Raw genomic sequence first — 25,821 nt, 5'->3', positions numbered from 1 at the left:
ATCTCCCCCAAGGACTGTGAATTGTTGGCTTCCTGCTCATTCCTCCAAAAATGCAGCGGCTGTTGACTCCAGTGAGGCGGGTGTTGCAAGTGAAGAGAGTGATGCAAGAAGCTTCCCTCCTGCCTGCCCGCCTTCTCCCCGCAGCCCACCCCAGGTGAGTCTCACTGGTCCCCAGGACTGCACGGGTTACTCTTTGAGAAGTGGTGAGGAACCAGTAAAAGAGAGGCATGAGGGCTCATTAGAATCCCAGTCAAAAGTTGACAAGTCTTGGGCACAGCCTTAGATAAGCAAGTTAACCTCTCAAGGTCTCAGTTACCTCATCGCTAAACAGACAGCCCAGGTCTGTTTACAGAATTCCGGGATAGCAAACCTCTGCCCCTGCTGATGTCAGCAACGCATTTTACTCACCTAGAGGCACAAAGCAGTAGAAATCTCAGTGCCAGGGCCCACGGCATCCTCCTCCCTGGCTCTGTTTTCACCTTTCACCCAAGCCCTGCTGAGACCTTCAGGATGCTGTTTCAACTGCAGTGTTAGTAAAACCAGCTGCTGCAAGTCACTGCAGCCAGATTCAGAATGGACTGAGGAGAAGAAGGTGTTTCTCCACTCTCTGATTTCAACAAAGGGGAACATGAGTGTAAAAGATCAGAGTTTGCCTGTGTGTGTGCAATGTGCTTGTGCACAGAAGCACACACACACTCCTTTCCTTGGTAAACATTCTCCCAGTTTGGCCCAAGTACTCACAGTCTCCCAGTACTGATGTAACACAGCAACCACTGGCACCCTAGGGTCCCTATACTATCCACTGTACTTTAGGACTAGCCTTTTCTTACCTCCCATCTCTACATCGAGTTCTCTGGATAGATTTTTAATGTTTATTTATTCATTTATTTGGGCTTCCCTGGTGGCTCAGAGGTTAAAGCGTCTGCCTCCAATGCGGGAAACCCGGGTTCAAAACCCGGCTTTGATCCCTGGGTCGGGAAGATCCCCTGGAGAAGGAAATGGCAACCCACTCCAGTATTCTTGCCTGGAGAATCCCATGGACAGAGGAGCTTGGTAGGCTACAGTGCACGGGGTCACAAAGAGTCAGACATGACTGAGTGACTTCACTTTCATTCATTTATTTTTCGCTGCACTGGGTCTTTTTCTCGTGGACTGCACTGGGTCTTCATTGCTGGCCGTGGGCTTTCTCTAGTTGTGGTGAGCGGAGTCTACTCTCCAGTTTTGGTGAGTGGGCTTTTCATTGTGGTGGCTTCTCTCCTGGTGGAGCACGGGCTGTACGTGCACAGGCTTCAGTAGTTGCAGCACATAAGCTCACACGGGCACACGGGCTTATTTGCTACATGGCATGTGGAATCCTCCTGGACCACATGTGTCCCCTGAATTGGGAGGCAGATTCTTAACCACTGGACCGCAAGGGAAGTTCCCGCGTGTGCATGCTAAGTAGCTTCAGTCATGTCTGGCTGTTCATGACCCTATGAACTAAAGCACACCAGGCTCCTCTGTCCATGGGATTCTCCAGGCAAGAAAACTGCAGTAGGTTGCCAAGCCCTCCTCCAGGGGATCTTCCCAACTCAGGGATTGAACCCATGTCTCTTACATCTCTTGCATTGGCAGCTGGGCTCTATACCACTAGTTCCACATGGGAAGCCCTCCCTGAATGTTTAGAGAAACACCTTTGGTCCGGGTCTTCCCCCGCCGGGTACCAAGGGAACCTGGCGTGTGGATGTGTTGGGTAGGAGGTGATACTCCCTAGCCTTTTTATTTTTTTCCTGACTCCCCACCTTCCTCCATGCTCTCCTCCACCCCGTGCATACAGGCCAAATGTCCCAGAATTTAACCTGGTTTTGCATTTGTGAGGAAGGGATTGACGTATATTTGCTTGTTTCAATAAGCAATCATTGGCTGCCCTCCAGGAGACAGACCTCAGACCCCCCCGGCCTGCCCCACTTCTGACGTCCTGGGTTCAAACACTTGGAATCAGGGTTCACATTTCCTTTTCAGTGTATGCACAGTTCATCCCATTTTCCATGGCCTGATGGGTATTAAGAGTGCTCCTTATGACTCTCCTTTTCTCTGTGGGTCTGTTCCCTCTAACCCAACCTGCATCGGCTCTAAATCTACCAGAAGGACTGCTCCCACCCCGTGTGCTTCACCACCTTTTAAATTAAGGGAGAACTGTGCCCTCCGCTTCACGGCTCCCCACCTGCTTTTCTCATGTGTTATCCCCCCGCTCCCCTTCGCTCTCTGCTCCAGGTATCCTCACGTGTTCAATCACCACCTGCTATGGCGCTGCCTCTGTAGACCCCCTGCCAACTTTTCATCCGCAGAAACTCAATTCACGCGTCAAGGTTGACTTCAAATCTAGTCCGTTCCTTGAAACCGTTCCTGATACTCCCACACACAGATCTCTGCTACCTTTGAACTCCTGTGGGTTTTTTGGTGACCTTTAGCACATTCTGACTCTCAGTTGGGTTACATAGTATGTCTGTGCTTATCTCATTCCTCCCACTGGTTCAGGAGGCTCCCAAGAACCTTGATCTCCTTTCTTCGCCCATTCCCTCCACCCACCACAGCCCTCCATGGCACAGTGCCTAGCATGTAATAACTAATTTTGAAACACAAAAGAGGAGAGAGGGAATAAAGAAATATAAGTCTGATGCATGTTCTTGAACCAAGAAACACCAGAACAAAACCAGTTTTAAACTAAACAAAGCTATTATTTGCTTTTTAATCAATTTATTTTTTAAAAAGTTTTTATTGGAGTATAGTTGTTATGCTGTGTTAGTTTTTGCTGTACAACAAAGTGAATTGGCTATACCTATACATGTGTACTCTCTTTTTTGTATTTCCTTCCCATTTAGGTCACCACAGAGTACTGAGTAGAGTTTCCCATGGTTTACAGTAGGCTCTCGTTAGTTATCTATTTTACACATAGCTTCAATGGTGTCAGTTCCAGTCTCCCAACTCATCCCATGCCTCCTTTCCTCCTTGGTATCCATAAGGATACCTCCTTGGTATCCTTGGTTTGTTCTCTATGTTTCTGTCTTTATAGTATTCTTTTTTATTGGAGTATAATAGCTTTACAATGTCGAGCAAGTTTCTGCTGTATAATGAAGTGAATCAGCTGTATGTATACATATATACCTTCCCTCCCTCTTGAGCCTCTTTCTCACCCCGCTCCATCCCACCCCTCTAGGTCATCACAGAGTGCAGAGCTGAGCTCCCTGTGCTAAACAGCACATTCCCACTAGCTAGCTATTGTACACATGGTAGTGTATGTGTCAATCCTAATCTCCCAGTTCATCTCAGCCTTCCCTCCTGTGACCCTCCGCTGTGTCCACAAGCCCATTCTCTATAAATATTCAGTTCAGTTCAGTTCAATTTAGGTCAGTCGCTCAGTCGTGTCCAACTCTTTGCGACCCCATGAACTGCAGCAGACCAGGCCTCCCTGTCCATTACCAACTCCCAGAGTCTCCTCATGTTCATTGAGTTGGTGATGCCATCCAACCATCTCATTCTCTGTCATCCCCTTCTCCTCCTGCCCTCAATCTTTCCCAGCATCAGGGTCTCTACACAGCAACTAAAAGGAATGAAATAAGGTCATTCGTAGAGATGTGGATGGACCTATAGTCTGTTATACAAAGTGAATTAAATCAGGAAGAGAACACCAAATATTGTATATTAATGCATATATATATATATGTATTATCATTTAGAGAAAGTACACGATTAGATGGACACTCTTAACTCCTGTATGCTTATGTTTCTGGAAATATCTATATCTTTTCTTCAAGGCTCTGGAATCTATTTCCAAGTAATAATCTCCTACAAAGACAGTTACAAAAGTTACCAAGAGACTTATTCTTGGAACCTTTCCTTGATGCTTGAGATTTCTCACTGGGGAGAGAAATGGAGTGAGCTTAGAGAAGACAGAGAGAGGATGAGGATGAGGGAAAATCCAGTCAAGCACTGAACTGAGATCTGGCTAGCTATTAGTTCTGAGTACTGGGAGCTCCTCCACAAACATTTGAGAGTATAGACTCCGCTTATTTGAGTGGCACCGAATAAATAGGGCTTAGAACAAAGCTTGGATCCTCCCTTGTCTGATAACAATAAGCATTTATCACTTAGACTCACTATCTTATGATCACATGATCCACTTTTTGCCTCCCAGCAGTCCTTCAAAATGACCTCTGTTATAGAAAAACTGGTGTTAAGAGAAGCCCTGAAAAAAAAAAAGAGAGAGAGAGAGAGAGAGAAGCCCTGAGTCCTAAGGATGATGGATGGATACATTCCATTTGAACTACAATTTCTGTGGCATAGAGCTAAACTGATAAGCCTGCAGAGCCATCTTATCACTTCCACCATCAGGAATTCTGTAGCCAGATGCAAGTCAAAGGAATCTGGCAGCACTCAGGACTGAAAGGACAGAATATTTCTTAAAAAAAAAAAAAAAGATTTATGCATTTGTTGGCGGCACTGGGTCTTCACTGCTCTCAGGCTTTCTTTAGTTGTGGTGAACGGGGTCTGTTCTTCGCTGTGGTAAGCAAGGTTCTGATTGCAGTGGCTTCTCTTGTTGCGGAGCACAAGCTCTAGGGCACTGGAGCTTCAGTAGTCGCAGCCTGCGGGCTCAGTAATTTCCATTCCTGGGCTCTAGAGCACAGGCTCAGTAGCTGTAGTGCACTGGCTTAGTTGTTGGGCAGCAGGAAGGATACTCCCAGAGCAAGGACTGAACCCGTGTTCCCTGCATTGGCAGGTGGATTCTTATCCACTGAGCCACAAGGGAAGCCCCAAGGCAGAATATTTCTAATACATGAGAAACTAAGAAGTCACCAGTGTTTGCCTTCCTTTCAACATCTGGAAAATCAAGAGTATTTCTAAAGTAACCAGCTTTCAGGTACTTTTATATGGAACAAAGGGAAGGTGTGCTTGGTGAGTTCTTTACTGCTAGCTAGAAAGAGAAATTCCAGATCTCCAGGGGGATTAGGAATCTGAGGTGGTGGGTCCAGGAAAGAAAATTTATCTCTTCCCTCTTTACTGACCTTTTCTCCACGTTTTCTCTGCTTCCATTTAGAATTGCCCTTGGAACTTCCTTGGAGGTTCAGTGGTTAAGACTCTGCCTTCCAAGACAGAGGGCCTGAGTTGATTCCTGGTCAGGTGCTAAGGTCCCACATGCCACAGGGTACAGCCAAAAATTAAAAAGAAAAAATAGAATTTCCCTCTCAGCCTTCTATATTCCCACAGTCTTTGCTTGTTCCACATGTATTTAGCCATAAAAATACCAAAGGGACAATTACCAAGGATAAAAGGGTAAATTAAACAAAAAAATACAGCAATTCTAAATTTGTATTCATCTGATAAAAATGGAATAACAATGCAAAATAAAGCACATTATATGTTGTAACAGAAAAGAGACTGAAAAATTGAATTTCTCAGCTTCATATTGGTTTGGGTTATGAGAACTTCAAACTCCACTTTAATTCTCTGTAAGTGAATTTTAATTTTATGCACACTAATTAAAGATTTGCTATTTAATATTAGTTTGGAAATATCCAATTACAAAGTACATTTGAACTTCATGGGCTTTCAATTCTAAAAGGAAGTCCTTGGGGATCCCTTCTTACTAATTAATAATTTTATTGAGTTTGGAGTCAGATCAAATATGGCCATAATCCAGAATCCTCCGCAAACCTAGCAAAATCTTATGTATTCTTTTCAATTATAATTAAACTGACTTGTTTAATAAGCTAAAAGGAAAAATTGAAGTCGAGGCAGGTCATGAAAATTTAACATTAAAAAAATTTTTAATGGATTCAATATAAATGCTTGTATACAATAAAAAATACTAAATTCTGAAAAAAATAGAACAATCCTAAATTTGTATCTGATATCTTCAAAATATATTTTTTAAAATGAATGAAATGATTGCTGTATTGTCTTTTAAGGAAACTAGCTAGAGACCATTCATGGAATTTTGATTGTTTTCTCTGTTACAGTTTTTCTACAGTTCCGGCTGTCCCCTTGGCCAAAACAGATACTTGGCCAAAGGATGTGGGTATTCTTGCCATGGAGGTCTACTTTCCAGCCCAATATGTGGACCAAACAGAGCTGGAGAAGTTCAACAAGGTGGAGGCAGGGAGGTACACCGTGGGCTTGGGCCAGACCCAGATGGGCTTCTGCTCAGTCCAGGAGGATGTCAACTCCCTGTGCCTGACGGTGGTGCAACAGCTGATGGAGCGCACGCAGCTCCCCTGGGACTCTGTGGGCCGCCTGGAAGTGGGCACTGAGACCATCATCGATAAGTCCAAGGCTGTCAAAACAGTGCTCATGGAGCTCTTCCAGGATTCAGGCAACACTGACATTGAAGGCATAGATACCACCAATGCCTGCTACGGTGGCACTGCCTCCCTCTTCAATGCTGCTAACTGGATGGAATCCAGCTCCTGGGATGGTATGTGCTGCCAGAGGCCTTATGTAAGAAGGGAGCTGGGGTAGATGCTGAAGCCTCAGTTTCGCTTCTCCATTCCCCGGGTAGGTTCATCCACCAAAGAAAGAACACATTACACACACAGCTGTTGTGACCGTCCAACGACCACAGTGACAGCAACCCCTCAGACTTGGATGGTTTCATACAGTTATTCAGGGAGCATGTCCACACAGCTTCTTACTGAGTCCTCATCACACACTACGAAGTGGATGTCGTACCTGTTTTATGGATGAAAAAAAAAAGGAGAATCTAATAATTTGCATGTCATGTGTGGCGGGAGCAAGAAACCAAACCAAATTCAGTGTATTTCCCACTCAGTGCTCCTGTTTCTCTAAGATTTCTCTTAAGTCTCTAAGGGACAAAGAGATTGGTGATGTTAACAGATTTAAACAAGTATAGGTGTTAAGGAGAAAGCACCCTGGTAAAAATAAACCCAAAGAATCACAGGATAGACTAGGACACAGGGTATTTCTATCCTCTCTCCTCACATGGTTCCTAGGAGAATTAGAAACCTAGCTTTATCAATAACTAATGACAAGTCCCTTAACCTCTGTGAGACTCAGAGTTTTTATTTGCCTACCTGCTTTCTGGGGCTGATACGATTAAACATGGTATTAATGGAGATGTGAAAAAACACTTCCTGGACAGACAAGGCCCTCCATTTACTAAGTTGGAAAGTAGAACTTAAAACTTTAGAAAGCATAATAAGCATTAATTTAAAAATTAATTATGAAATCTTGATGTTGGTGAGGACCTTAGATATTATCTAACCCAGTATTCCTCATAGAGGCCAAGAAGAGTGTAAGGGTTTTTCTCTGTTCGTGCAGCAAGGCAGTACAATGCCATACACCCATTCAGTGTTTTTCTGATTGCCCTGCATGGCCTCACCATTAACAGTTCCATTGATTTGTGATGTTCCAGACTCTACATCCTCAAATCTGTCCTTATAGTGCTCTTGCTTGGTATTTGTATCATTATTTCTCCAGCAACCCGTACTACCACCACCACCAATCTGTCAAACCAGATTGGTTAGTACAAATTAAAGGGACACTCACTAGCCTTTAGTGAAGAATCAGAGTCTATATTTGGGGGCATTATCAGCTTTAAGCATGTCATTTCAAATGAATAGATTCTGCTGAATGGTTGGGTATTCCACAGGAGACGGCTGCAAATGCATCCTTCTTTAATCTGTTATCTTGTTGGGAAAAATATTAAACAAACATTATGAAGTGAATTGTTAGTCTGTACTTTCACAAAAAGCATATTTAAGTTTGAGCCTAATGGCAACCTCCAAGACCAGACAAGGCCAGTGTAGATGTGATTTCTGCTTCTGAACTGGCCAACCATCCACCTGGGACCTTTCGAAGGAAGGAGGTGGTTCTGGAGCTCACCAAGAAGTTTTGAACCACTCCAAAGAGACAGCAAGGTATGAGGGAAGGAAAGAGTGGTACTGGCTTGAACTGCCTGAGAGACCTCATTTTTCCTTACCTTTTATTGTGAAGGTAAATGAAATCTACAGTGTATATGTATATGTGTGTGTGTGTGTGTGTATATACAGATAGACAAAAGTGTTCAAAGTGAAGAAAAATTTTCCTTTGACACCCCATTACCAATTCCCAGAATTTAATCCTCATAGTTTCCATGGATTCTTTCAGAAATTTTCTATGTATGTACCTGTAAGTGTATACTTATCTATTCATTTTTTAACATTGCACACATTATTCCTCATCTTTACTATGTCTTAGAGGTTAGTCTATAGATATCTCTAGATACACATAAGGTCTACCTCATTCTTTTAAAAGACATTATAAATTCTATTGATGGGTATACCAAACCTTAGTCCCATATAGATGGATATTTAGATTGTTGTATATTTTTTGCAATTATTATAAAAAGTGTTAATATTTAAGGCAGTAGCTTTGCATGCTCATAGCTATATGTTGTAAGAATAAATTCCTAGAAGTGGAACTGCAGGATCATTTAATTAAAAAGTTTGATAGAATGCGCCAAATTGCTCTTCAAATTGTACTAACATATTGTTGGAATGTACTTTCTAACTTCAAACTTTCTAATCTTTGTTAGCTTAATAAGTAAATTGTAGTATCATTGATTTTCCCTTGTTATAAGAGAATTTTGATATTTTTATGATGTTTATTGGCCATTTTCCTATTATATACCTTTCCGATGAGACATTTAGCTATGAAGGAAAATAATTTTTTGTTGGCTGTAAGTATTATAAATACATCCTCAGTTTGTCTTTTGTATTTCTGATAGAAAGTTTTCATTTTTAGGTAATCAAATTTACTGATCTCTTCCTTAATGGCTTATATTAATAAATACTCTTTTATAGTTTCCAAATTTTATATAACATATAAATTTTGCTTATATAGATTATGTTTATTTGTTATATATTTATCTTATACTTTTATATATTATTTTTATATTCATATATATAAAATTGGGGAGAAAAAATGCTGTTTTGTTGGCGTGGTTAAACAGTCTTAACAGAAAATTGTTGGGTTTTGGTGAATTTGGGTTGGGATTCTGACTAAATCCTGTTAGCTGTGTGACTTTAGGCAAGTGACTTCAGTTCTCTGGGCCCCAATTCCTTTGTCTATAAAGAGGAGATAACTGTTTCTGACAGGTTAGGTAGAATACTAAAAGTACTGCCGTGTCTTTTCCACATACCCACGTTTAGGAGCAAGCTGTACTAGATGAGGAAGTAACAAATAATATTCAGGACAACGGTTATTTATTGAATAATCATCTGCCTATTACAGAAGTAATTTCATAGATCATCTACATTAAATGTGGTTACTGAACATTAATTCTTCTCACAAAGAAAGTGGTACTAGATTTTTCAAAGTGCCTTGTTTGGGATCCAGTCAGAACTGAGTTTGAATACAAAATTCCATTTTCACTAAATGGGTGACCTTAGACAAATTACCTGAACTCTCTGCAAGGCAATGTCCTCTACAAATGTGGACATTACCTGACTCAATGGATTGTTTAAAGGATTGTTTGAGGATAACTGGTGTCTAGGATTTCAAATATTAGTTTCCTTCCCATCCTTTGGCCTTCTGTGATTTGGAAAGAATTTCCACTATAGCACTACAAAGAGTACAAACCTAAATTATTTTCAAAAGTGCTGATTTATGAATTTTTTGTTGAATACATGAGGAATTTTTACAGCCTGAGTCAGAGAACACTGAGTTTTGACGTTGCATTTCCGATGCAATGTCATTTACACTTCACTAGAGTATAAGTTCCACAGGGGCAGGAATTTTTATTTTGGTTCAGTGATCTATTGCCAGGACCTAAAATTGTGCCTGGCATAGAGGAGGCTTTCACTCTACTGGAGATTTGGCAGTAATAATAATTATTTCTTTTCTCTTTACAGGTCGCTACGCACTGGTGGTCTGTGGGGACATCGCCGTCTACCCCAGTGGTAACGCTCGCCCCACAGGCGGGGCTGGAGCTGTGGCAATGCTGGTTGGGCCCGAGGCCCCTCTGGTCCTCGAGAGAGGTTTGTAGTACACTGTGCAGTAAACACGGTACCAGGGGACTGCATGGCATGGCCAAATGCTTAGCTCTTAGCTCTTAATTCCCAACTGGAACATTCAGGGCCGAAGTATGGACTTGAGGATGAAAGTGCTTGCCTTCAAAAGACTACACTGGGGAGCAGAGGGCAGGGAGAAAGGCAAGAAAAGGATCAGCAAGGTGGCTTCATCTATACCATCACACATCAGGATAATGGTGTTTGGATCAAATGGCATTTGTGCTGCTGACAAGGACCCTTTGGGAGCTAAAGTGACCACTGAAAATGAAAGAAAATAATTGGATATAAAGTAAGAGCTTTCCTTTGAGACTTTTGGAGTCTGTTCCAGATTTCTTTAAGCCCATATAGGTGTGGAAATAGAAATATACATCTCACTTATAAAAAGGTATTCATCTAATTAACTCCCTTTGAACACCTGAGGGATAGTCAGTGGGCCTTGGGCTTGGGCATGAACATAAAGACAAGGGTGCTGCTTGTACATGGATTTCCCACCCTCTCTGCTCAATATGGGCTGCACTGTGCAGTTTCTGAATCCCTCTGTGTGCCTCACCAGGGCTTAGAGGAACCCACATGGAGAACGTGTACGACTTCTACAAACCAGATGTGACTTCAGAGTACCCACTGGTGGATGGGAAGCTCTCCATCCAGTGCTACTTACGGGCCCTGGACAAATGTTACGCATTTTACCGTCAAAAGATCGAGAAACAGTGGAAGCAAGGTATGGGGCTCAGAGGGCCCAAGTCACAGACTACTTACATGAGGCTGAGAGTGTGTCCCAAACTCTTAACACAAGGACTCTTTTCTCCTCTGCAAATGATCTCAAGAGAATTATTTCACGTCTTCTTCTTACATGCTTTCCCGGGTCTAGGCTGAACTCCCTTTGGAAGTCATCCAAAGTCAAGTATGAAATTGCCTTTAACTTGAAAGAAAGTAAACAACCCTAAGCCACAGCTGAAGCCTGTAGGTGTCAGCCACCTGGGGAGGTAGTGTGTGAGTCAGAATGACCATGTCTTGTGGGTGCTAGGATTCATTTCTGTTGAAGTCAGCAGTGATTTGACTCAGTTTATAGTTTGCCACCTTTTAAAGTCTGATTGATGTTGAAAATTCTTACCTATATTTTCAATATACTTAAGTGTTATCAGTAATTTTCTTTCTCTGCATGGTAGCTTTGCAAGTTAATTTTATTTTCACCTTTAGTTTCTGAAGTTTTCTGCTAAAAAATATGTGCCGATTTCATAATCAGATAAGAAACAAATCTTATTTTAAAAATACAGAGAAACTTACTTACCTTAAAAAAATAAAAATAAAAAGTGTTCTTACCTGTTTGGCTGTGCCTAGCTGGATGTCTGAAAAATGCAGGTTTCAGCGTGGGAAAAGGCATGTGCTGAAGCGTCAGAGCACAGATGCTCTAGGGGTGGCCTAAAGCATCTTGGCTCTTTCCACTGTGCTGGTGGGAATGCAGTTTGCCCCCATGAGAAAGGAGTCAACTTAGACCTCTCAGCCTCTGCCCACCCATTGTAAAATTGCGACTGGCTAATTGGTAGCTCAGATGGTAAAGAGTCCATCTGCAATGCAGGAGACTTAACCCATGGGTAGGGAAGATTCCCTGGAAAAGGAAATGGCAACCCACTCCAGTATTCTGGCCTGGGAAATCCCATGGACAGAGGAGCCTGGCGGGCTACAGTCCATGGGGTCCCAAAGAGTTGGGCACGACTTAGCAATTAAACCACAACAATTGCTCTGGCACCCTCTGAACTCATGACATTTTAATTGTACCCCTCATTCTCATATCGAATTTGATCAACGCTGCTTTGAATCTCAGCACCAAACTGTAAACTTTCTAAGGGGAGAGGGTGCACTGGTCTTCTCTTTGGAGTGAAAGAGGGTCTGGAGTGTAGAGTCAGAGACTCTGGAACCTAAAGCCAAAATCAGCTGTTTTCAAGCTGAGTGACCTCGGACATGTAACTTAGCTTCGTATTTTGGAGACCCTGTTTTCTCCTCTGGAAAATAGAGAAAATAATACGATATGAGGTTGATTTGAGGAATTATCTGTCATGGAAGTTGGCACTGGCAGAAAGGAAGAAAACATTGATTTCTTTTCCTTTTTTACGAGTAGTGTGCATGCAAAGTCACTTCAGTCCTGTCCGAATCTTTGCAACCCTATGGACTGTAGCCTGCCAGGCTCCTCTGTCCCTGGGGATTCTCCAGGCAAGAATACTGGTGGGGGTTGCTGTGTCCTCCTCCAGGAGATCTTCCCGACCCAGGGATCGAACCCACATCTCTTACATCTCCATGTTAGCAGCAGGTTCTTTAGCACTAGCACCACCTGGGAAAGTGCTTGATAAAATGCTTGTAAAATGAACAAACTGTGTGTTCACTGTAGGTAGGAGCTCGTTCTCCAGGAGTCCTTAGAACACACTGCATCCTTGCTTTCATGCTTCTTCTTCCAGCTGGCATCGATCGGCCTTTCACTCTCGATGATGTGCAGTATATGATTTTTCACACGCCTTTCTGCAAGTTGGTCCAGAAATCCCTGGCCCGCCTGATGTTCAATGACTTCCTGTTGGCCAGTGGTGACACACAGACTGGCGTCTACAAGGGGTTGGAGGCCTTCAGGTGAGTCCTGTTCAGGAGGAGCCTAGAGGCTCATGAGGGGTGAGAATGCAGGGGCTTCCTCATGCCTTGAATCTGGACGACTAGCCACTCCTGTGAGGTAAAAACAACAGTCCTCTAACACAGTAGAAATAACATCAAGTCCTCGTGTGGGTTACTGGGTTACTGTCTATGTAAGGACCTCACCTTGTATCTCAGGGAGCAGAGGGACCCTGCTGGCACCTGTCAATCAGGTGACTTCAAGAAGATTCAGAGAATAAGAAAAAGGGAAAGGGAGTGTGCCAAAATCATTCAGGCAATAAACATGTTATGAATATCAACTGTGTGTCAGGCATCATATGAAACTCTAGGGACATAAAAGTGGGTGTGACTTCATGCTCCCCGCCTAAAGGATCTCACAGTCTGTACAGAAACACCTAGAAACAAATAATCACTCTGCAGGATAGCCACTTGGGGAAGGTCTGGTCTTTCTCACTTGCCATTGCCTTAAAGAATGTCTAACTTGTTGCCTCCTCCCCCTTATCTATGAAAAAGGGATAGTCCAGCATACTCCCCCTCCTTGGATTTCAATAAAGCAGGGAGAATGCTGTTTATTGATGCAATACTCCAAGGCATTTAGAAATAAAGAAACTTCAACACAAAGAGATCTCACTGGGAAGGGAATCTTTCCCTTTCTTCTTGGTATCTTCTCATTTCAAGTTTTAGAGTATTCTACCAACATCTGTCCCCATTTCTAGCTACTACTGCTAACCCTGCTATTAACCAACCAAAACAGCAAAGTTAGTACAAACACTACTTCTAAGACTTGCCCCATGGAAAAAATTTTAACCTATACCAAAAATAATAGGCTAATATTTTTAGCATATGAAAGTTTCATCAGTAATAAGATAAACCCATTAAATGGAAGATATGGACAAGAAATTTCCTCAGGGAAGAAATGCACATATGCATATTTTTAAATGTGCATGCCCATTAGTAATGCATATAAACAATGTTTTCTTTATGTGCGTTCTTAGTCACTCAGTGTGTCTGACTTTTTGCAACCCCATGGACTGTAGCCCACCAGGCACCTCTGTCTCTGGGGATTCTCCAGGCAAGAATACTGGGGTGGGTTGCCATTTCCTTCTCCAGGGGATCTTTCCAACCCAGGGATTGAACCTGGGTCTCCTGCATTTCAGGCAGATTCTTTACCAACTGAGCTAGGACGGAAGCCCTATGTTTTCTATACATAGCCTTTAAAAAATTTGAATACCCAGACTTAAGGCTATGAGAAAATGAGCAATAGTGGATGGATTTGGGGGAGTAATAGGGAAACACAAATCAAAAGCCTTAAAGATGTTTATAACTTTGGCTCAGTAATTTCACCTTTTTAAAAGAACATGTAGTTATTTCTCAAAAAAAAAAAAAAAAAAAAAAAACCACCTACCACATGACCCAGCAATTTCACTCCTGGGTATATATTGCAAAAAAATTTTTTTGAAAAGATACCTGCACTCTGATGTTCGGATCAGTATTATTGACAATTGCCAAGATGTGGAAGCAACCTGTGTCCATCAATAGATGAACGATTGAAGAAGATGTGGTTTAGATATACAGTGGATTACTACTCCATTAGCTAGATATCAGGCTTTCCTGGTGGTTCAGCAGTAAGAATCTGCCTGAAATGAAGGAGACACCAGAGATGCAGGTTCCATCCCTGGGTCAGGAAGATCCCCTGGAGGAAGGCATGGCAACCCAGTCCAGTGTTCTTGCCTGGAGAATCCCCATGGACAGAGGAGCCTGGTGGGCGACAGTCCATGGGATCACAAAGAGTCGGACACGACTGAGTGCCTGAGCACAGACAGACATCAGTGGTACACTCCAATAGATACACAGTGGTATAAAATAGGCTACAAGGAAGTATTGTACAACATGGGGAATATAGCCAACATTTTGTAATAACTGTAAATGGACAATAACTTTAAAAAATTGTATTAAAAAAGGTTTTAATGGGAAAAAAATGTTTGTTTCATGAAAAAAAAATAGCATGTAGCTATTCACGGCTTCAGCTAATGAGGATAGAAATGGGGAGTTTGGTTAAAGAGGGGTACATCCTATCATGGTCTATTTTGCAGTCTTTAAAAATAATGCTAAAGGAGATGATTTCATGTTATAGAGAAAATTAGTTAGGAAAGCATGCTAAACAGAATGTATAGCATGGTTTTATTTTTCAATAGACTATAAAAGTTGGAATGGATTCCATAAGAAAACTATGACTGATGCTCTCTCTCTGAGCGGCAAGACTGTTAGTGACACTTCCTCTGTATTTTCTGTATTTCCGAATATTCTATAATAAAAACATGTGTTCCAAAGTCTTCTCTCCAGTAGCTGTTATACTTTCTGCTTGCTGCCTTCCTCCTTCATGTGTCTTCTCGTATGACCTATTTCTTTGGCTGCCTCGCAGGGGACTAAAGCTGGAAGACACCTACACCAATAAGGAGGTAGATAAAGCATTTCTAAAAGCCTCCCTGAACATGTTCAATAAGAAAACCAAGAACTCCCTCTACCTCTCCACATACAATGGGAATATGTACACCTCATCCCTATATGGATGCCTGGCTTCACTTCTGGCCCAGTGAGTACTGCACCTGTCCCTACCTCCTCTTACTCTGGCCTCTGGTCTGAAGGGTCAACCAAGTTTCACTCCTTTACTCGTACAGAATTTTTTCAAAAAGGAAAGAAGGAAGGAAGGAAAATGAAAGAAATGTATTTCAAAGGTGTATGTGTAGGTAGACTGACCATCAGTATTAAACAGTGGTTCCCCGGTGGCTCAGATGGTAAAGAATCTGCCTGCAATGCAGGAGACCCAGGTGTGATCTTTGGGGAGGGAAGAAAGATTCCCCTGGAGAAGAGGATGTCTACTCACTCCAATATCTTTGCCTGGAGAACTCCATGGACAGAGCAGCCTGGGAGGCTAGAGTCCTTGGGTTTGCAAAGAGTCGGACATGACTAACACTTTTTTGAAACTGAAATGCATGTATCATGCCAGCAGATGTGCAAGATCTGTTTGGATACATCAAGAAAATAGGGGAATTTTTATGCATATTTTTATCTCATCCATTTAAAATGTCTGTAAAGCATTATAGTTTTCGAACCCACAATTTATGTTCAAATCTCTTTACCACTTACTAACTTTGACCTTGGAAAAATGACTATTATAGTCCTCATTTTTCCCAACTATAAAATTTGTATAATAACAATACCTACCACCTAAAATTTTGATGAATGTTAAATGTCAAAAGCAGTTAAAACAGTAAAAGCTCAGCAGGTGCCCCAGTGTTAGTTTTTAAATAGATATTCAGTTTTGTAGAGTTTATCAGAAAATACTTATAGGACATGTATATAACATAAGAAAAAATATATACATGTATGGTTGGACTTGTTCAGATTATTACTAACAAGGAGACAATTTAAAAATTTACAACTGCTGAAGCATTGCCAGTCAACATGGAAGCCCTGAGGTGAATCCAATGGTCTGACCCCGACTTGGAGGTAACCTCAGAGTTCACTGAATTCGTCTTGTCTTCATGGGTAGGGAGAAGTTCCTTTTAAATCCCAGAAATTCTGTTGTGCTCACTGTGATATCTTGGGTTTTAGGTGTTCTCCTCTTGGCAAGTTTTCTTCCTTTGGGGCCTACTCCCAGGATCTTCCAAAACTCCCTCTTTGTGTAGAGTGCCCAGAGCCCGTTTCTAGTTGCAAGAGGTTGACTAGATCGGCAGTTTATTTGCAGAGCAGAATATAACGCTGATCTGTTTTTCTGGGTTTGATTCCTCTCCTTGTAGTCACTCTGCCCAAGACTTGGCTGGCTCCAGGATCGGTGCCTTCTCTTATGGCTCTGGTTTGGCAGCAAGTTTCTTTTCTTTCCGGGTGTCCCAGGATGCTTCTCCGGGTGAGTCCAGTCTTTTGTTCAGGCACTCTGGCCAGTTCCATCTGGGAAAAGAAACCATTTTCTGCTTCACCACTACTAAAGCTCCCATCCTGACAGAATTATGCTGTGACTAAGAACAAAGGAAAGCCCTGAAGGGATTTAAGCAATGGAATAAGCTTGTCTATTTTACATATTCGAAGTACTTCCCTGGCTACTGATTAGAGACTAGATTGTTGAGGAACAAAGGTGAATATGGGGAAACCAATTAGTTTGTTTCAACAAATAGTCTAGGCAAGAGGTAGTCATGGTTGGATTACAACTGATTAAAGAGAAGTTGATGGGTTTGAGATATCCAGTAAAAATGTGCTGATTATTTTATGATGGATGTAATCAAGGGCGTACATCAAAGCACTAAATGGGATACACCTTGACGAAATGAAGGTCTGCCTTAGTTTTGCTAATGCTGTTTTTGATGATCTTGATCATTCCTTGACATTCTAAGCCATACACTGAGCACTTTTCCTTGGAGCAGCAGCTCCCACAGAGCTGACCCTATACTAGACTTGTGCTTGGTAGCAGTTATGACAACGATGAAAGTTTACGGGTCTTGCTTTTGCTTCCCAGGCTCCCCGCTGGAGAAGCTGGTATCCAGTACATCAGACCTGCAGAAACGTCTTGCCTCCCGGAAGCGTGTGTCTCCTGAGGAGTTCACAGAAATAATGAACCAAAGAGAACAATACTACCACAAGAGTAAGGAAAAAAAGGTGGAAAGAGAGGAGGAGAAGGCAATTTTTCTCAGCTTCTATGCCAGTAGCTGAGTGGCAGGAATTCATCAGAAGTCTAGAATATAGCAAGTGAGAGTACTGATTTCTGTGATATATGATTGGGAAAAAGGGTTGTTTGGTGCAAAGGGGGACAAACTGAGTTGGGAAGCAGAAGGCAGAGTTGGGAAGAGGTAGGAGGCAGCATGTGGCTTCCCAGTACAAAATATAGATAGCCACCCAAAACAGGATACATACTGGACAATGAAGTCCCATGGAAGCCAGATGTATGGTCTTTGAAAATATTGATGGTATCTAAGCAATGGTTGAAAATGCCCAGACTTTGGAGCCAGAAATCCAAGTCTAAACTGACCTGTGACACTTGCCCTCTATTTTTGAGAAAATTATTGAACTTTTCTGAGTTGCTTCCTTTCTAAAACCATACCAACTTCGCAGGATTGCCAGAGATTAATGAATTAATTAATGAATGATGTTATCGGCAAATACTATGATTTCCTTCCAATTGCCCCCTTTCCTTATCAAATATAAAACAAAAAACTGCCCCCAAAAAGCAACAAAGGAAAAGTAAACCAAAGCTAAATTTAAGACTGGAGAAACCAAACGGTGATTTTAAAACCAGGGTAACCATATTTTTTCAAGCAAAACGTGGGACCCATGATTTGCACTGAAAAGAAGACTGAAGTTATGCAACTGAGAATGTTCCCCAAAAAAACCCTAAACTTAGTAATTAGTCAGTTTTTATCTGGACCCGGGGACATGTTAGACCAAAAAAGAAAACAATTAAAAATAAGGCCTCTGAGATGAATGTTAATGGACAAACCTTTGAAATACTACAGAGAATCAGAATTGGAAAACTTGGGGCTAGGAAGGAAGTGTCTATTAGAATACAGGATGCTCTGAGGTACCCCTCAAGCTCGGTACCTTCGGTAGAAGGACACGATGAAGATTTCAGTGGAGGAAGGGCCTGTTTACTGTAGGAAAGCAGCATATCTTATAATAAAATTTCTAGTCAACAAGTCTTAGGTACTAGCCACAAGGCAGCTGCTTCTGGTTCTTCTGCTAGCCCAGAGCTCTGCTGGGTGTAGACAAGCGACCTCACTACCCCTTGCAGCACAGCCAGGAGAGCTCCACATGAAGCTCTGGATGCCCCTGTTACCATTTTCTCTTCCTCAGCCCCATAGAGCCCTTTGTGAATACTGCCTCCCTTCTTGTTCCATAGTGAATTTCTCACCACCTGGTGATAAGAACAGCCTTTTCCCAGGCACTTGGTACCTGGAGCGAGTGGATGAGCTATATCGCCGAAAGTACGCCCGGCGCCCCGTCTAAAGGTGGTGAGTGAAATTTTCGAGTGTTAGTGGCTTAAAGTTTTTCTTCTGGGCCACAGATGCAATTCTTTCTGTTTCACTTCTTTTATATTTTTATCGGGAGTGTAATTGCTTTACAACGTTGTGCTCGTCTCTGCTATACAACAAAGTGAATCAGCTCTAAGTATACATATATCCCCTCCCTCTTAGACCTCCCTCCCACCCACCACCCCAATTCCACCCATCTAGGTCATCACAGAGCACCCAGCTGAGCCCCCTGTGTTATATAACAGATGGAATTCTGACAGCGTAAAAGGCCAGAGAGTTTTTTTTTTAAATATTCACAATCTAAATGTTGAGAGTTACGTTTTATTTGGTGGGAATTTGTAAGACCTCAAGTCGGGGAGTCAGCATCTCAAGTAACTGAGAGAGCCGCTCAGAGGAAATGAGAGGGGGCGCCAGGTTATATAGTAATGAAAGGTAGGTAGTCTGAACTTCAAAAGATTATTGCTAATTGAAGGAAACCAGATATCCCAAGTTAAGGAACTTAGCACTTTTCCGACTTTTCTGGCTTTTCAGCATGTGGGAAGATGCAAAAGTATGGGCTCACTGAAATCATTCCTTTGATATACACCTCAGCTATCTAGGGCTAGATATCACAAGATTCCACAAGTTTCCTCAGGGCTCACATCAGAGGGCTGCAGTCTCGGACACTGACATCCTTTGTTTACCCATATGACAGGCAACATTCCACTTAGTAGCTTTCAAAATGACCAGAGGTGGGGAGTTTGCACCATGATGACCAACTACAACTCTTGGGGCTCTTTGCCTACAAAAGGCAAATGCTGGGGGAGGGGCACGCCCTTAAATCTTGAATCTGAAAAAAGAGTCAACTTGTTTGTCATCTGATCTCCTCCTGATAAGGAGGTTGATAGAATTAGAAGTTTGATAGAAACAAAATTAGCATCTGTAAAGGGAAGCGGGATGTGAACCTGAAACTGCGGAACTCAGTACTCCAAAGAGGCAAGTCAGTAACAAAGGTGAATAGCATCAGAGAAGGCACACACTGTTGGAGACAGGCTCTTAAGGTAACAGGTGTTGGGGATTCTGGGAGAGCCAGCTGGAGAGAGCCTTAGGCTAAGAGGCTGTGAGCAATCCCTGCTTCGTGCGATTTGGGGAGAAAGTGGGGAGCAGTGTGAGGAGAGAAGAGTTTGATGGAGGAGGATTGAGTCAGGAAGAGAACTAAGAGAATTCTTTATTTTGAAGGAAAATCAAAGAGTGGGAATTAGAATCCTGTAGTTCACCTACCCAGGAATCTGCCTTCAGTTTATCTTCCAAATTGGTAAGATAAGCAGAATGGAAGAGCAAGAAGCAATTTCTTTTGTGCCAAATGTTTTTCTGTTTTTTAAATTTTTCCCCCTACTTAAGGATATGAAGGGGGAAGACTAAAAAGGCTTGCCAAGGTCAGGGTAGGGAGCAGGGAAAGAGAAGGAAGTCCCAAGTAAATGAGATACCCAGATGAAAAAGGGAAACTGCAGGTAAGGCGTGTCCTCTGTTCACTACCAACCACTGCCAGCATTCCAGCCCCTATGGGGCAGTTGAAGTATGGCCTGAGATGTTACAGGTAAGGCAGGGTGGGCAAGGGGGCCGACAGGCCAGGCAGCAGGCTCCACAAGCAGACTCTTCAGACTTTGGCCCTAGCTGGGAGTCAACTGTTTGCTTCTCTGTTGTATGTTTGTAATATGATTCTTGAGGGCAAGTCAGTGGCAAAGAGTGAGTCTTTAACTGTATCAAGCTAGCTCAGTCAACAAAAACAGAGAGGGGAGGAAGAGAGAGAGTTTTCAAGGGAGTTTTCAAAGGAGAGTTTCCACATCAGGTTCCCTCTGTCTCCTGGTCCACAAACTTGTGAAAGTCGCTCAGTCGTGTCTGACTCTTTTGCGACCTCATGGACTATACAGTCCATGGAATTGTCCAGGCCAAAATACTGGAGTGGGTAGCCTTTCCCTTTTCCAGGGGATCTTCCCAACCCAGATCTCCTGCATTGCAGGAAGATTCTTTACCAGCTGAGCCACAAGGGAAGCCCAAGAATACTGGAGTGGGTAGCTTATCCCTTCTCCAGTGGGTCTTCCCAACCCAGGGATCGAACCGGGGTCTCCTGCATTGCAGGCGAATTCTTCACCAACTGAGCTATCAGGGAAGCCCAGCCCACAAGGTTAGGCAGCATTGTAGCTGGGGCTCATCCTCGTCTCACAGGAGCAATGAGCCTACACCATGAGATGTTAGCTGAAACAAAGATTTTATGTCAGCATGATGCTCTGTGGAGCTCTGGCTCTGCACCGCCCAGTCTGCTCTCCCTTCACAGACAGGACATGTCGCGGGGACCCTGCCTATCTCACAACCTTGGCTCCTGGGGCATTGGGCTCAGGGCACTCAGGTATCTAGGTTTGTTGCTAGAGGGTGTTGACTTAAAAAATAGCTACAACCTAAAAGTTGAGAGTTAACGTTTTATCCAGCGGGAATTTGGGGGACTTCAAGTCAAGGAGACAGCATCTCAAGTAAACCTGAGGGAACTGCTCTGACGAGGTGAGAGATGTAGCCAGATTATGTAGATGTGTTTTAAAACAAAGGGCAATAGCTGGAACATCAAGAGACTATTGTTGAAAGAAACCAAATACCCCAAGTTAAGGAATTTAGCACTTTTATGTGCATTGTTGTTGTTGCTGTTCAGTGGCTCAGGAGTGTCCTACTCTTTTGCGACCCCATGGACTGCAGCACGCCAGGCATCCCTGTCCTTTACCATCTCCCGGAGCTTGCTCAAATTCATGTCCATTGTGTCAGTGATGCCATCCAACCAGCTCATCCTCTGTCGTCCCCTTCTCCTCCTGCTTTCAGTCTTTCCCAGAATCAGGGTCTTTTCTAATGAGTCAGCTCTTTGCATCGGGTGGCCAAAGTATTGGAGCTTCAGCATCAGTCCTTCCAATGAATATTCAGGACTGATTTCCTTTAGGATTGACTGGTTTGATCTCCTTGCAGTCCAAGGGACTCTCAAGAGTCTTTTCCAACACCATAGTTCAAAAGCATCAATCCTTTGGTGCTCAGCCTTCTTTATGGTCCAACTCTCACATCCATACATGACTACTGGGAAAACCATAGTTTTGATGATGCTGACCTTTGTTAGCAAAGTAACGTCTCTACTTTTTAATATGCTGTCTAGGTCGGTCATAGCTTTTCTTCCAAGGAGCAAGTGTCTTTTAATTTCATGGCTGCAGTCACCATCTACAGTGATTTTGGAGCCCCTAAAAATAAAGTCTCTTGTTGTTTCCATTGTTTCCCCATCTATTTCCCATGAAGTGATGGGACCAGATGCCATAATCTTTGTGTTTTGAATGTCGAGTTTAAGCCAACTTTTTCACTCTCCTCTTTCACTTCCATCACGAGGCTCATTAGTTCCTCTTCACTTTCTGCCATAAAGGTGGTGTCATCTGCATATCTGAGGTTACTGATATTGTTGGAGATTACGAGTGAAATGACACAGAACAAGACACACACAAAAGACAGACGACACGCACACTGCGGCCGGAGGAACAGAACTGGGCAAAAACCTAATTGCCGTTTATTATAAAAGCCCCCTAGGCAGAATTCCAGACTGCATGAATAAGCCTTTTCAGCACAGCACAGGTGCATACATGTTATCGTATAGCAAAGGGGAGTAAAATTCTAGTCTACTGCAGAGTCTGTACAAAGCCCTCTATTCCTTCTTTATCACAAGAAGGGAATGCTCCCTCATTTGCAAGGGACCATTAAACTCAAGGCTGTGTTCAGACTCTTTGGCAGAACGCCTCGTTTGCAAGGACGTCCAGCCCTAGCAGAGAGGCCCATTTGCAGGCACATCTCTGCTACCCTATAAACCCTTCAGATATTTCTCCTGGCAATCTTGATTCCAGCTTGTGCTTCATCCAGCCTGGTATTTTGCATGATGTACCCAACATATAAGTTAAATAAGCAGAGTGACAATATACAACCTTGACATACTCCTTTCCCTATTTGGAACCAGTCTGTTGTTCCATGTTCAGTTCTAACTGTGGCTTCTTGACCTGGATACAGGTTTCTCAGGAGTCAGGTAAAGTGGTCTGGTATTCCCATCTCTTTAAGAATTTCCCACAGTTTGTTGTGATCCACACAGTAAAAGGCTTTAGTGTAGTCAATGAAGCAGACGTAGATGTTTTCCTGGAATTCTCATGCTTTTCTATGATCCAATGGATGTTGGCTATTTGATCTCTGGTTCCTCTGCCTTTTCTAAATTCAGCTTCAACATCTAGAAGTTCTTGGTTCACATACTGTTGAAGCCTTGCTTGGAGAATTTTGAGCATTACTTTGCTAGTGTGTGAGATGAGGGCAATTGTGTGGTAGTTTGAACATTCTTTGGCATTGCCTTTCTTTGGGATCAGGTTGAAACTGACCTTTTCCAGTCCTGTGGCCACTGCTGAGTTTTCCAAATTTGCTGGCATATTGAGTGCTGCACTTTCACAGCATCATCTTTTAGGATTTGAAATAGCTCAACTGGAATTCCATCACCTCCACTAGCTTTGTTTGTAGTGATGCTTCCTAAGGCCCATTTGACTTCGGACTCCAGGATGTCTGGCTCTAGGTGAGTGATCACACCATTGTGATTATCTGGGTCATTAAGATCTTTTTTGTATAGTTCCTCTGTGTATTCTTGCCACCTTTTTTTAATATCTTCTGCTTCTGTTAGGTCCATACCATTTCTGTCCTTTATCGAGCCCATCTTTGCATGAAATGTTCCCTTGGTATCTCTAATTATTTTGAAGAGATCTCTAGTCTTTCCCATTCTATTGTTTCTGTGTATGGGAAGATGCAAGAGTCAGGGCTTACTGAAATCACTGCTTTCATATGCATCTCAGTTATCTGGGGCCCGTATCCTGTGTTTTCAAATCCTGAGTTCCTCAGTGCTCCCTGTAGGCAGCGTCTTCCCCTGATGTCTGCCAGGTATTCTTCTTCTTGAGTGCCCTGGAAGGCTGGAATCGCTGATGACTGTGACATCCTGGCTTATTGATGCGGCAGGAAATACTCCATTCCTCAAGGGGCGGTGGAACACCCAAACTAGGGATGCAGTTCAGGAGAGCCCGCCTTGGGCAAGGAGCAGACGTGGGAATGGGATTGCCCAGGGTGAGACTCGCGATTGATGTCCTTCCTTTGTTTCTTTAAACTTTACAGATTTGTGGAGAGTTTCCTGGGAAAAGTGCTACAGAACGGCTGCCCTCTTTCAACTGTATAAAGCCCCCACTCTTAGCTGGTAAATAGATTGCACTGGACGCAGCAGCCTTGTAAGCACTGGCCCCATAGAATGAGGGGCCCTCCCGAATGGGTCCATCTGCCTTTCCCTGCTGCAGTCACTGTCATGGGCTTGCAGAGCCCTCTCTGAAGAGGTGGCGGGACGGAGGAGAGACTCAGCCTTGAATCACAGACGGAAAGTGTGGCGGGTCCCTTGTCTCCTTCCAGATCCAGATGACTCGCCTCTCGTTTGTTGTAGCTTTGTCATTGTTGTCATTATCACATTTCCATGCTGTTATGTCTTTGTTTCTTAGGGTTTTCTGTGAATTTCTAAATTCCATGTTTGGTACTAAGCTAAAATAACCATTAAAAAGCAAAGAAGCAGAGAATGCCTCCTGTGTTTCTTGGAAACTAGGGCACAAGCAGTGCAGCAGCTGTCAGGACTCTGAAGCTCCACTTTCCACACGCACCCCCATGGCAGCAAGCTTGCTAAGCACTCACTTCTCACCCTGCCTCTCGCCCTTTCAATTCCATTCGCTGAGAGGTGCAGGCTGAAACACAACCTCCACTCCCAGCTTCCTTACATAATCTAAAGATACCTTCCCGGGGACTTCCTGGTACTCCAGTGGCCAAAACACTCCATGCTCTCAATATAGGGGGCCCGGGTTCAATCCCTGGTCAGGGAACTAGATCCCACCTGCTGCAACTGAGAGTTCCCAGGCCATGCTGCCACAGAGACCGAAAATCCCTCTGCCCCTACCGAGACCCAGCACAGCCAAATGAATAAAGACACTTTACAGAGCCAGCAGACAAGAAGACAAGGGCCAGAGTTGACTTCAGGAGCTGAGGATCAAAGTCCCTTGGTCTCATGCCTTGATAGTGTTTTCTGCACAAATAAACACAGGTCAGAGGTTAATAGGTTACATTTTTGGCTCCTCCAGCCAAAAAAAAAGTTTCAGTACCTAGTAGGAAATTTTTCCATTAGAGGATCTTTTGTCTCCCTTGAGTTGGGACACTGCTTCATCTAGAATCTTTTTGTAAAATAGCAATGGCTTAGGACGAGGGGATGGAGCTGAGAAGGGGAATGGGAAGCATCCAGTTATTTCCTTATAAAGAGTCTCCTCCACCACCCCAGTGAGAAAGGGGCACTGTGGAGGAGAGAAGACGGTTTCTGGGGGTGGGAGGTGGGGGTGGGGAAGGCTGGGGATGGGAGGGAAGCTGTAGGGTTCACGGGACACTGAGCACAGGGGAAAGAGTTGCTTGTCTGACGCCCCTCTGTCCCTTGGACTTCTCTGCCTGTTGTTCGTTTCACAGTAGACACCAGAAAATCCAAGATAAACCCCAACGTGAGCACTATGCCTTCATCAGCTGACTCCCTTCCCAGTCCCTCTCCAGATGCTCCCTGAACTCCTGCCCTATTACACAAGCTGCAGTTGCCACCCACAAACCCCCGTTGGCTACCAACCCCCCACCCCTGCCCCAACCTTTGCCTGCTCCTCAACAAGCTGTTTGGGGGCCCTCCATCTAGTCGGCACCCCAGGCAGGACAGTGTACACCTTTCCTAAGATCCCTGCAGTAGTGTCTGTAGCCATGGGAGAAAAGCCCATATTCCCCTGAGTTCTCAACGTGTATATATATATATACACGTTGGAGCATAGGTGATTAACAGTGTTGTGTTAGTTTCAGGGGTACAGCAAAGTGATTCAGTTATACATTTACATGTATCTTTTCTTTTCCAAATTCTTTTCCCATTTAGGTTATTACAGAATATTAAGCAGAGTTGCCTGTGCTATACAGTGGTTAGTCCCCTGTTGGTTATCTATTTTAAACACAGTAGTGTGTACATATCAATCCCAAGCTCCCACTCTGTCTCTCTG

The 25,821-nt window shown here is 43.3% G+C and overlaps 1 protein-coding gene across 1 annotated transcript; it reads left to right on the top strand.

Moving 5' to 3' along the window:
* On the top strand, positions 1-24,330 carry HMGCS2 (3-hydroxy-3-methylglutaryl-CoA synthase 2). Its single transcript, XM_004002390.5, has 10 exons — positions 1-154; positions 5,997-6,451; positions 9,888-10,013; positions 10,600-10,764; positions 12,497-12,662; positions 15,103-15,273; positions 16,481-16,587; positions 17,191-17,316; positions 18,568-18,679; positions 23,888-24,330. Exons 1-9 carry the CDS (start codon positions 51-53, stop codon positions 18,672-18,674), a joined length of 1,527 nt encoding a protein of 508 aa, XP_004002439.2. The 5' UTR covers positions 1-50; the 3' UTR covers positions 18,675-18,679; positions 23,888-24,330.
* The last annotated feature ends 1,491 nt before the right edge of the window (positions 24,331-25,821 follow it).

This window comes from Ovis aries, chromosome 1 (genome assembly GCF_016772045.2).
Source record: "Ovis aries strain OAR_USU_Benz2616 breed Rambouillet chromosome 1, ARS-UI_Ramb_v3.0, whole genome shotgun sequence".
NCBI lineage: Eukaryota > Metazoa > Chordata > Mammalia > Artiodactyla > Bovidae > Ovis > Ovis aries.
The sequence above is the reverse complement of the archived record's forward strand: the minus strand, read 5'-3'. Positions and strand labels throughout refer to the sequence as shown.